At 37.0% G+C, this 13,419-nt stretch overlaps 1 protein-coding gene across 1 annotated transcript; it reads left to right on the top strand.

Annotated features, from left to right (window-relative positions):
* The first annotated feature begins 347 nt into the window (after positions 1 to 347).
* LOC107782644 (peptidyl-prolyl cis-trans isomerase CYP59) lies at positions 348 to 12,991 on the top strand. Its single transcript, XM_075221724.1, has 14 exons — positions 348 to 606; positions 1,345 to 1,449; positions 1,849 to 1,966; positions 2,088 to 2,138; positions 3,383 to 3,474; positions 3,553 to 3,652; positions 4,691 to 4,813; positions 4,893 to 4,970; positions 5,110 to 5,156; positions 5,267 to 5,322; positions 8,850 to 8,890; positions 10,363 to 10,465; positions 11,904 to 12,033; positions 12,122 to 12,991. Exons 1-14 carry the CDS (start codon positions 509 to 511, stop codon positions 12,750 to 12,752), a joined length of 1,773 nt encoding a protein of 590 aa, XP_075077825.1. The 5' UTR covers positions 348 to 508; the 3' UTR covers positions 12,753 to 12,991.
* The last annotated feature ends 428 nt before the right edge of the window (positions 12,992 to 13,419 follow it).

Below are 13,419 nucleotides of genomic sequence, written 5' to 3'. Positions count from 1 at the left end.
TCCGCAAAACTTATGTGAATTTTAATACTAAAAATCAAACGCCGTATGAAATTATGCGAATATAGGGTTTTATACTTCATACTAAATGTTGTATAAAATAATATGAATTTTTATACAAACTTATTTTTGTTTATACTTATAATTAAACATCTATTATGAGTAACAATCATGAAATTAATAGCTCGGGATAAACCAACAACATGACACATTATTCTTCTTAAAAACTTTATTTTTCCCTAAGTCTTTTATGAAAGCTAGTTTTAAAATTAAAAACAAAATTTACTTAAGTTTATATGATTTAAACAAAATACATATTTTATATTACATTTTGTATATCTCTTTTGTAGTCAAATTTAAAAAAAAAAAAAAACTACCAATAAAAATATATGCATATACTAAATAATATTGTCATTGGCCTTCTTGTCATCCGCAACTCACATAGCTGCAAAAGCCAAAACCCTCTTCGCAAACCTTTCCTCTCCTTCTTCCCTCCGTCCTTACAGAAAAAATGTCGGTAATGATAGTGACGAGTTTGGGAGAGATGGTACTGGACTTGTTTACAGATCGCTGCTCTTTGACATGCAAGAATTTTTTGAAATTGTGCAAGTAAGTCCAGTAATATTTTCGCTTATATTGAACCGGACTCAGCGGCTATCATTATTTCGTTTAAACACGTCTATTCGCAGAATTAAGCTACGATTTTCGAATAAATTTGAGAAATTCGTTCACTTCGTTGCAAATCCTGTGTTGTATTCATGCCAACCAGAAACCTATTTATTTAATTTCAATATGCTAACGATGAATTTACTGCCGCAAAATAGCTAATAGTATGTGAATTTCTGTATACTTTATTGAATTAAAACTAACAAATTGAACCGTAGAGGATCTGCATATAGCTCACAGGCTTTCTTTGAATAATACAATCATAAAATACATTCCGGGGTCATTGGAAAAAAAAATGATTGCACCAACACTCAAAGTTTTTTTTTAAATCTTTGATTTCTTAGTTCAAGTTTCCTTCTTTTAGTTTTTGTGTTTTCCGATCATAGCTTTTCCCCTTGGCTTAGTTTTGTCTCGTTGATTTTATTAGATCCAAATTGTCTACTTTTGAATCATGTGTCAAAGTTGGTACCTTTTCTTATGCAAGCCTTCATTCTATTCCATACAGCTGTGCCCAGAGGGCCATAACTATATGAGTGTGTACTGTGTACATTCTCTTACTTTCGTACAACGTACAATAACGCAGTAGTATCTGAGTGCATTCACGATGAAAACAGTATGTAAAACGGCTACATATATGTCTAAGGAGCATTAAACTAATAAACCTACCCTTTAATAATGTAGGATTAAGTATTATAATGGCTGCCTCTTTCACACGGTTCAGAAGGATTTCACTGCCCAGACTGGAGATCCCACTGGAACAGGGTCGGGGGGCGATTCAGTATACAAGTAAGTCAATAGTTGTAAATGTTCTAAATTTGCTTTTTTCAATGGTTTTTTCTTTCCTTTGATATGACGGACAACCCTCCCCCCCAACCCACGAAAAAAAAAAAAATCCCACCTAAGGGCCAACAGTGGCCTTTCCCACTTTCACCCACCGGTGACTCGAGCCCCAACTTCGTGGTTGGAGGCGGAGGATCCTTTCCAGTTGGCTATCCATCTATTGTCTCCTATTCAGTGGCTTATCTTCCAAGTAATGGCTTGAATCATCTGTTGTCTACCCCTGGATCATTTATATCTGTTAATTGTTTTTTTGGGGGGACGGGGGGTTGTCTTGGATTGTCTTTTGATGCAGTAAGGCTATGAAATTTCACATAAGCTTGATCATATGACTCAATGCGTTTTCAGATTTTTATACGGTGAGCAGGCTCGGTTCTTTGGAGACGAGATTCATTTGGACTTGAAGCATTCAAAGATGGGAACTGTAGCCATGGTTAGCGCTGGGGAGAACTTAAATGCTTCTCAGGTCTTGTACTTTTCTTTCACATTAGCTTTCAATACAGTGTGGCCCTTTTGAATGATCATAGCTTGTAATATATCATAACATAGTTATGGCATTCTTCTCCTTTCTTTTTTCGGGTTTTCAGTTCTATATCACGCTGCGTGATGATCTCGACTACCTTGATGGGAAGCACACCGTGAGTATTTCTGTCCTGAATTTTATTCATCCATTCATCCTCTTTGTTCTATTAGGTGCATCAACGCTGACTTATATCCTTTATCCAATGCACTATTAATTTCTCTGTCAGCTGCCCTAACATTTCACCATGTTTTCGGCACTAAGAGCATTTCCTTATTTGTTTATCGCAGTAGCACGAAGATATGAGAATTTCTTAGCTAATACAGTGTTTTCACATGCATTAAGGTCATTGTTTCTATCGACTTTGTTTTACCTGCATCCGAGTAGGTAGGAGGTATTATGATAGCAATAACACAAAATACCAATATACACCTTCCGATGAAAAAATTTAAGGATCCAGTTTAGTACTGATATCTTTTTCAGGTGATATGAAAAGTAGAGCCAAATAGGGATTCTTTTTATGAGAGGTTCTGTTTTTTGATGTTACTCGAGATTCTATATGGAGAATCCTATTCTAGAATATTTTTGTGAAACTCATTAGGAGTGATAACATGAAAAAAGCTACTTTGCAAGATAACTTCTGATACTTACTGGCCTCCATTTTGTGATTTTTAATTTTTTAGCCTAAAGTACTTCAGGTAGAGGCCAAGTTATCATATCTTAATTTCAAACTTTTCCTGCTTGCTCCTACCAAGATCACTTAAATCTTTCTCTTCCATCTTCTTGTGAATTGTTCACTATGTTGGGTTAAATTTTTGGCGAAGCAGTTTCCTGATGAGCAAAACCTGTGATTTTCTGAAAATAAATTCACTCATTTATAATGATATTGGTACTATGCTTTTTTTTGTTGTCTAAAACTTATAGCTAGTATCAACAACCTTTTATTCGGTATGTTCTTTATGGTCTGAACATGATGCATAATTTCTGAGTGCTATAGTATATCTGTACAGTGGCATCACTAATGACAAGTCAAGGAAATATCTTTATATTGGGGCCGGCCCATTATCCACCGAATTTTGAATCGTGCGCCACTGGCTTAGGGGGATTTCTTGGTTATCTAAAAGAAAGAAAATATTTTTATATATTTTTTCTTTGAATACCTTGTTTTTTCTGCCAAGTTTTGCCTAATTTGAGATTTATATTCTATAGCATTCGTGTTCTCTCGTTGTTATTAATGTTGACTTCTTTGTGAATAATACGAGGAAGAAGCGTCTAATGATTAGATAATTCCTGTGTGTTCTCTTAAAGTTGTTACTATCTCCAAGTCCTTGACATTTTGATCAATGGAATTTGTTCTGTTAGGTTTTTGGAGAGATTGCAGAAGGGCTGGACACATTAAATAGGATAAATGAAGCTTATGTGGATGAGAAGGGCAGGCCATTTAAAAATATCCGGTTCGTTGTTGATGTACTGTATGCTCCTCTTTTCTCCATTTAGTAGATCTCTTCTAATTGATAATGTCCACTCTTCAGAATCAAACACACTTACATATTGGACGATCCTTTCGACGATCCTGCCCAGCTAAGCGACTTGATTCCAGATGCCTCACCTGAAGGGAAGCCAAAAGATGAGGTAAAGAATGTAGAAATTAACAGTCCACTTATTCACCCCATGAGTTTTTATGCATCATCAAGTATATTACCAGTCCACGTGTTCACCTCCATGAGTTTTTATGCATCATCAAGTATAAAACCATAGAATTTGAAGTGCTTTAGTTTGTCCTTCTTTGCGCAATAAGATTATGCTAGTAGAGATATGCAACAGTATTATCTGAAGTTCATTCCTTTGATGCTGCATATCTTAAAGAGTACATGAACAAACTTTGAAGTTTTGAACTGTAGGTTATGCACCTAGAGACTCTGCAAAAGCTTTGTTGTCTGTTTTCGTTTTTTTCTTTTATCCTTTTAATTTGTGAACCAGTTCCTTAGCTTGATATAACGATGTCCTTTAAAAGTTAGTTTGTCAAGATAATCAGGTTATCTTGAGTATGGGGTGTCAATGAATTCTACAAAAAATAGAATAAACTAGAACTCACAGTTCCAGACAAAGAATTTTGTCTACAGCAAAGCTTGTTTCTTGTGGGGAATTTTAACAATTAAACATCATCCAATAGATCATGAGAGCCGTATTGCTTGTTTTTAGATTGGTCTTTTTGCTAGAGGATTATGGTAGAGATTATTTAGGTTTTGCACTATCTGACAAAATTTTGCTGCTTCCATATTTAGTCAATGAATTTGTATCTGGGTTTTGATCTGAAAAGAATGGTAGAGTACTGTTGTTCGATGTGTATTTATATAATTGTGTAATTCCAACAAGAATCAAAGTTATTTTTTACTTAGCATAATATGTATTGCATACAGCAGTCTTTCTTTCTTGGTGTAAAACAATAGGCATGTTTCGCGATTCCCTTCCTGATCTCGAATGAGACTGCATGGCTCGCACACATGATGTGATCACAGGGTGGGACCTAAGGCTCTTCCTTATAACCGTCTTCCTTGGCAATGAAATTTTCATAAAAGAAGATATGTAATAATATCCCTACCATTTTCATTGTCCACTTAGTCAAGCAATTACCCTTTTTCATGTCCTTACATCTTTCTATCTTTTTAGGTTGAAGATGATGTGCGACTAGAAGATGATTGGGTGCCAATGGATGAGCAACTAGGTATACAAGAACTTGAGGAGGTTCTGCATGCAAAAGAAGCACATTCCCGAGCAGTAGTACTTGAAAGTGTAAGAACTTTTGCAAACTGTTTGATCATTCAAAAATTGTAGGCCTTCCAAATTGTAATCATGCTAACTCGTGTCACAGGTAGGAGATATTCCTGATGCTGAGATAAAGCCTCCTGACAATGTGCTGTTTGTTTGTAAATTAAATCCAGTTACTGAAGTAAGTACCTGCTTTATTCTTGCTCTTAGTTTTTTTAAAGGAAAGAGATTGTCTAAGCTTTAGTTCTTGATCTTCCAATTTTTTGAACATGTATGCCATCTTTCTTTCTGGTACTATCAGACAATATTTTTCCATGCAGGATGAAGACCTGTATACAATCTTCTCACGCTTTGGAACCGTGACATCGTAAGTTGTTAACTGCCTCATATTTTGAATATTTTACATGCTATGTATTCTTAGTTTAGTGCCAATATGTGTTGAAATTTCTCTCATCTCTTATTACGTGTTCTCCTCAGTGCTGAAATTATTAGGGACTTCAAGACTGGGGATAGCCTCTGCTATGCTTTCATTGGTAAGTTTAAGATTCCACTAAAAATTTGTGAGGTAATAAAGCTTAACAAAAATACGTGCATCTTATTGCTGGTTCTTCACCCGGTAATGTGTTTGTCTCCATAATCTTAAACTCTAAGGAAGTGATGTGAGTTTCCCATGCTTTCCAACAAGTCTAGGCGTGCTACATAGTATCAGTACCTTTTGCTGCTCATCAAGGGTGTCAAAAACCTCTTAAGAGAGGAACTGGTGTTGACCGGCCACTTTCGTTGGGAAGATCTTTTAGTATTGCACTATTCAAGGAAAAGTTCTCTACATTATCTGAACCATGGATGACCAGTTATGTTTGCCCGATACTCCTACCTATATACAATAACAACAAACCCAGTGTAATCCCACAAGTGGGGTCTGGGGAGTGTAGTGTGTATGCAGACCTTACCCCTACCTTGAAGATAGAGAGGTTGTTTCCGATAGACATCCGACTCGCGAAAGACGAAAAAAAAAGCAGTTGCACCAAGCAGTAACAACAAGATAGTAAGAAAACGAAGCGAAAGGAACAACACAACAAGTAATACTAAAAACAATCTAACAATTATAGAATACAAGACTAACACTAATACTCTCGACTACCTACTAGCCGTCTACCTTGATTCTCGACCTCCACACCTTCTTATCAAGGGTCATGTCCTCGGTAAGCTGAAGTAACATTATATCCTGCCTAATCGCCTCTCCCCAATACTTTTTTGGCCTACCTCTACCTCTTCTCAGCCTCTCTAGTGCCAACCTCTCACACCTCTTTACTGGGGCATATGCGTTTCTCCTCTTCACATGCCAAAACCATCTAAGCCTAGCTTCCCGCATTTTGTCCTCTATCAGGGACACTCCCACTCTGGTCCGGATATCTTCATTCCTAATCTTATCCATCCTGAGATGCCCGTACATCCACCTCAACATCCTCATCTCTGCTGCTTTCATCTTCTGGACATGCGAGTTCTTGACTGGCCAACACTCAACCCCATACAACATAGTCGGTCTAACCACCACTCTGTAAAACTTGCCTTTAAGTTTAGGTGGCACATTTTTATCACATAAAATACCGGATGCTAGCCTCTACTTCATCCACCCCGCTCCAATACGATGTATAACATCCTCGTCAATCTCCCAATTTCCTTGGATAGTAGACCCAAGATACTTGAAATTATCTCTCTTAGAGATAACTTGTGTATCAAGCCTCACATCTACGTCTGTTTCACTGGTCCCGTCACTCAACTTGCACTCCAACTATCTTGTCTTGGTCCTACTCAATTTGAACCCTTTAGACTCTAGGTTAGGGCTGTGCATAATTTGGTAAATACCGAATTACCGTACCGAAACCGAAAATTTTGGTATTCGGTATTCGATATTTTGGTATTCGGTATGGTATTTGGTTTAAGTTTTAAAAAAAAATTGGTATTAGGTATGGTATTTGGTATTTTAAAATGAAATACCAAAATATCGATACCGTACCGAAATATATATTATATTACACAATACACATTTTATTAATTATAACATAAATATAAGAAATCTAAAATTTTACTTTTCTTTATTCTCTAAGTTCATCAATTAACTCTAAGCAAGTAACAAGATATTTCTTTAAGTTTTCTCTCTCTAGGTTGGTATTTGCTGGTTTTGGACACAACTTTTGTCAACAAACGTTTTTAGTTTTGTACTTTTGAGTACTTTAATTAAGAATATTACTGTCTATGACTCTATGCACTAGTTAGTATTCAAACCGAATAAACCGAAGTTAACGAATCGAAACCGAACCATACCGAATTTAATTAGGTACGATATTGGTATAGCATTTTACGATACCGAATACCGAAAATACCAACTGAAATGTCTAAATACCGTACCGTACCGACCGACGAACACCCCTACTCTAGGTTCTGTCTCCAAACCTCCAGTCTCGCGTTAACACCGCCTCGCGTCTCGTCAATCAGTACAATATCATCTGCAAATAACATACACAATGATACCTCCCCTTGAATGTGGCGCGTTAGTGTGTCCATCACCAAGATAAATAAAAATGGGTTGAGAACTGATCCCTAGTGCAACCCCTTGAAAGTGGTCTGAGTCGCCCCTCCCTCCCCCCAGCCCTCACTCGGGTCTTAGCTCCATCATATATGTCCTTAATCACCTTAGTGTAAGCAACATGAACACCTATAGCCTCCAAACATCTCCATAAAACCCCCCTTGGGACTTTGTTGTATGCCTTCTCTAATCAATGAACACCATATGCAAGTTCCTCTTCCTATCCCTATACAGCTCCGCCAACCTCCTTACGAGGTGAATGACTTCCGTAGTCGAACGCCCCGGCATGAATTCGAACTGGTTTTTGGAAATAGATACACTCCTCCTCACCCTCGCTTCCACCACCCTCTCCCAAACTTTCATAGTGTGGATTAGTAGCTTGATACCCTTATAGTTGCGATTTTGGATATCACCCTTGTTCTTGTACAATAGAATCATCGAACTGCACCTCTATTCTTCAGGCATCTTCTTCGTCCTAAAAATAACGTTAAATAACCCAGTGACCCATTCCAAGCCTGCCTTGCCGGCTCTTCCAAATTCCACAGGAATTTCATCTGGCCGGGTCGCTCTTCCCCTGCTCATCTTACGCATAGCCCCCTCGACCTCCTCAATTTTAATACGCCTACAATAACCAAAATCTCGACGACTTTCAAAGTGCTCCAAATCACCTAACACAATATCCCTGTCCCCTATACTTTTGAAAACAATACCAATATGTATACTACTTTATCAACATTGTCCGATGCAAAGTTCTCAATAGTAATCTGATCAGGATGATTCTAAAATCTTTGATTGATAACCTCCTCTAGCTGTATGCTACTCGTAGCTGAAAATAACACCTTGATCTCCAATTGATTTTATTGTTACCTGCTATTTTGTCGGAAATGACGATCTATTGTTAATGGACAACACCTTGATCATTATCTAAGGTGGTGAATGCCATCACAATTCTCTGTCCTTTCCCTCTCAATGTAATCTTATTTCCATTAAGAATGCCTGACCTGCTTTACATTCTCAGCCAAGACGTTTCTAAACACAAGGTATGTATCACCACTGATACAAAACCTTATTTGTTTGCTTCACCACTGATCATATTATAACCTGTGTTACCTTTACCAGTGATACTCTACTCTTCTCACCCTCACTAGGAATAACCCATGTCAACATTAGGGCTTCTTTGGATTGAAGTATATGAAAGAAAAACAACAGAATGTTGGGGTATAACTCTTTTGCACGAGCTTTGAGGAGATTAGAGAAGAGAAGGCAGGAAAGGGGACAGAACTTGTAGAGAGGGTTTCATATCTTCACTTTTGTTTCCTCTTCTCTGTTTGCGTAACTGCTAAACTGGATAGTGTTTAGCTATGTTGTTTTTCTTCCTCTCTTCATTTAACCCAATTAATCATAGTGCAAGTGAATGCTTACTTCCCTTTGTTTTTCCTTTTGTATTGATTGTATAACTTCTTATTTTGCCAGAGTTTGAGGACAAAGAGGCCTGTGAACAAGCATATTATAAGGTACTAAAGAAGAACTAGCTCTGCATAATTAATTGTATCTATTTTTCAAATGGCTTAAAATGTTCGTACTTATGAGCCTCCAAATTTAATGTGAAAACTGAATGCTGGTGTTAGGATGTATCTCATTTAACGGACACTTCTCCTTTTGGTACTGTATGATCTTGATGCTAAGTGTGAGGAAATCCAATACTGATAATGCAGCACCCATACTACTAGGCCTTTTTAAAATTATATAATGTGTATGAGATACCATTGTTGAATGTGATTGCAAAGATTGATTTTCAAAGATCCTAATTGGTGGGCATTATTATGGCTGTTGTTTATAGAAGCATGCTTGATATATAATGATATAATGCTTGATATACATGTTTCCACAACTTGTCTGCTTAATGTATGAAGAGATTGTTTTCTATAGATCCCATTCTTGAATAACATAAAACTTAGAATTTCTCTTATGGCTTTTGGCTTTTTGGGCTAATCTTCAGGATATAAATAACGGAAGTAGCATGCTTGACTCTACATTCCTCACTACAGGAATATGTGCTTATATAGGTGGAACCTTCTCTTCTTTTTTTTTTGTTTTTGCTCAGGAAGGTTTCAAACATTGCAATTCGCTGGCACCATCTTAGTGCCAGCTTTCTGATTTTAATAGAATTACATCTTTACCTGTTCAAAAAAAAAAAGCTTAGAGTTTCTCTTTGTGAACTCAGAACAAATCTAAGATGTATATCTCACTCAGTGTAGGTAACGATTTGACTGATTCAGAGGTTATATCACCCTGTGGCATATAGTGATTTAGATTGTACATGGGGTTCTTTTCCCCTTTTTTATTCCTGAACCTTTTGATCTCTATGGCATCATAAGCTACAGGTTGTAAACATGTTATTTTTCCGTTTCCCTTGGGATATGACCAGGGAGATGAAAAGGGATAAAAAGGGAAGAAAGAGGAGTGTAATACTAATGAAATCGAGTTGCAAGTGGTTTAAGCACAACCTTATCTTTCGCGGTAGCGTTACATATGAGGTGGCTGCCTTCCAAAGTCCAAACTGAATGAACGAGATTCTGCTAATTTGGATATTCTCTTTTTGCTTCCTCCTTTCGATAGAAAATTGCGTTTTCTACTCAAATGGAATGTCTTGTTGATCATTTATTTTTCCTAAGTCAAGTTTATAGTGTTTATCCGAAGCATCTTAGTTGAGGAACATATGAGGACACCATGTCACTTTTTGGTTTACAATGGATACAAGAGGTGTGAACTAAAGTGAAATCTTTGTAACCTTTGGTGTGATGAAATATGTGGTAGAACTTGAAAATGGTGTGCATTCCCATCTAGCTTGTTTTGTTCTTTTATTCTTATTAACTTGTTACGTGAACATTGAAGTTGTGTGTTTTTTAATATTTAATTAGAAGGTAGCGACATACATGGTGGGAGAACTATGATTTAGATGACTAACTTTTGCTGTTTTTCATAGATGGATAATACTCTAATTGATGATCGAAGGATACATGTTGATTTCAGCCAGAGTGTTGCAAAGCTGTGGTCCCAATATCGACGCAAAGACCAATTGGGTAAAGGTAAACTTTGCACATCGTGTAATGTGTTTGTCTAGTCAATTCTGAATGGGATTTATTTGTATTAGAAACTGAGTGCTATAGTAAGATGATGTCATCTGGCTGTACAGCATTTTGAATTTGATATCAGATAGTCTTTGCTCATCTGTGTAGATGTTAGTCTGATTTTCGCATCAATGCAAGTGAATTTTGGATTTAAGCTTTTTAGGATCATAACTTCATTTTAGTAGTTACTGTTGATACTTCTATTCAGTGTCATTATTGTGCCATGTGGTTCCTTAAAATTAATTACTGTTTCAGTTGGTGTAACCAATTGACAGATTATGTTCCTTAAATGAGTTACATTGAACAGGTTATCCTATAGGAACTTTTCCCTCAAGGTTGCCAAATGTGGTGATAGATTGCTTTATTCTGTTTGATAGGTAAAAGTAGGTTTTTTAACAGATCTCAATACCAAGATGATACTGAGCAAGTACAATAACATGCTGGGTGGAAATCCTCTTATAGCTGTAAGGATTAAAAAAGCCAATGAGGCTCTTCTAGCTTTACCTACACGGCAAGGGTCAAGCAAGTCCGCTGGCAAGCCTGTAGGCTATTGGCTCATAATGGATAGTGAATTTAATAGAACGAAATCCGCTATTGTATGCATATTTCATTAACAGTATCATTACCGCTAATGATTCCAGTATTAATCAGCATTACACCAAATTTTCAAAGTCTGATATATCTGCTTTTAACTAAAGCAACGTTCTCCTCTTTCCCTTTCAAGCGTCTTCGATTTCTCTCTAACCAAACTGTCCACATTATTCACAAAGGAGTGGTCTTCCATACCTTCTGCTTCTTTTAGAACTCAACTACAGAGCGCTGGTTTCACATTGGCTGGCATAACCTACTGAATTCCGTAAGATTAAGTTACACCAATTCTGCCACACAAAATTGCAGTTTATTAGCAAGTGATCAACTGTCTCATTATATATATATATATTTTTTTGCAATTATAGCACCAGCTACATTAGTTAAAACCTCTTCTTTGTAATTTTTCCTGCATCAGACAAGCTTCGTCTGCTACAGCCCATCCAAAGAAAGCTATTTTGTATCCAAATCATTTTCCAGGGCCCTATAGCACCATCCCCAGCCACGTTCCTCATCAGAGTCTAATAACAAGATTTCACTGAAAAGTTTCCATCCCTGCTGCCTTTCCAGCCTAAAGTATCCCTCTGTGAGCTTGCAAGCAATATTTTCCCCACAATCTCAAGTAAATTATCCCCCTGTGAGCTTGCTTATTGATATCTTTCTATCTTTCTATGAGAACTTTCATTTGAAAGTAGTTCCAAAATACCTTTCTTATATGTATCTGCACTTTTGGGACATTGGATAGCAAGCAACATTGTTGCAGCCCCGCTGCCAATTAAAGCTGATCGATAGCATTTATTTATTTCAGGAAGAGGTTGCTTCAAATGTGGTTCTCTTGATCACGTGGCTAAAGACTGCACTGGTGATGCCACCAAACAGCAGTCGAACTATGTACTAAAAGAAGACAACAAGCAGCGCGGCGGAGATGGTAACTCAAGGTTAGTAGGAATAAGTGACCCACACCTCATTCCTCCTTTTTATCTCTCTAAAGCTTCCTTTTTAACTTTTGTAAACATTTAATTCAAGGTATGAAATGGTATTTGACGAAGATGCTGTTGGAAGTCCAAAAGGAAATAAGAGAGGAAGAGATTATGAAGATGGGAAACATCAAGAAAATCACAATCCTAAACATAGGGAATTGAATGATGATGGAGTCCGGAAGGATAGAAAAAGATATGGATATGAACGCCATAGGCAGGAGGAGAGAAGTAAAGATTACAGAACTGAAGAGAGGCATCGTGGAAGTGGGACGAGACCAAATGTTGAGAAAGAGAGAGATTATAGGGGTCGAAACGATCTGGATTATAGAAGAAACACTGATTATGATAACCACAAAGCTGGGAGAGAGAGACCTGACCATGATAAGAGACATGCCGATAAAGTGAGGCACGGAGATAAGGGGAATCGGAGGGAGAGTGAAAAGAGGGATCAGAAAGATGAGGTCGAATATGGTGGCGGTCATGCAGATGAAGTTAGGTACAGAGACAATAGGAATGAGAGGGGCTATGAAAAGAGGCAACTAGATTCTCGGAATAGAGGAAGAGGGGAAGAGCAAGATAGAGGAAAGCGAGGATTAGAGGGTGATCGAGCTCATGACCGTGAGCGTGAACGTTATCATGATCATGATCGTCATCGTGATCGGGGCAGAAGGAACTAACTCGGTGAAAATCATTCGCTAGAGCCTGGATAACTTAGCTAGATCATAATATTTCAATGTATTATGTTTTTGTGCTCCAATTCTTTATTTGGTGTATGTAATTTCTATGAATTAGTCTTGCATATATCAATGATTTCTGTACTGCCAGGAGATTGGTTGACTTTTATGGCTCGCGAAAAGAGCTTATTAAAGAACAATGTTCCTGAATGAAAAATCGGACGAACTTAAGTCGGAGATAATTTCGTAAGTGTTATAATACAACACAAGCAAGAAGCACACAATCTCAGTTATGTAAGTTATGTCGACAATGAACCAAATATGTTCTTGTTTCTTATAATTTTGTTTTTGAAATCCTTAAGTTTCTCTGTAAGCTCTAATTATATGAAAGAAACAGTTTTGAATTGATAATAGATGTGAGAGAAGTATATTAAAAAATGTTTCTGTTTTGGAATAGTAAGTGTGCAGTTGTTCATGATTGGGAAGGATGATATTTTGGAATGGTAAGTGTGCAGTTGTTCATGATTGGGAAGGATGTTATCAGCTGATATTTTTAAATTATTGAATGTTTATTTGGGGAATATAGAGGTCATATGGGATTTTTTTTAGCAAAAAGATAAAACTATGCTACTGTAGACCTTGAATATGCTTTAAATATCATTGAAGTAAT

Source organism: Nicotiana tabacum, chromosome 9, assembly GCF_000715075.1.
Source record: "Nicotiana tabacum cultivar K326 chromosome 9, ASM71507v2, whole genome shotgun sequence".
In the NCBI taxonomy this organism is placed as follows: domain Eukaryota; kingdom Viridiplantae; phylum Streptophyta; class Magnoliopsida; order Solanales; family Solanaceae; genus Nicotiana; species Nicotiana tabacum.
The sequence above is the reverse complement of the archived record's forward strand: the minus strand, read 5'-3'. Positions and strand labels throughout refer to the sequence as shown.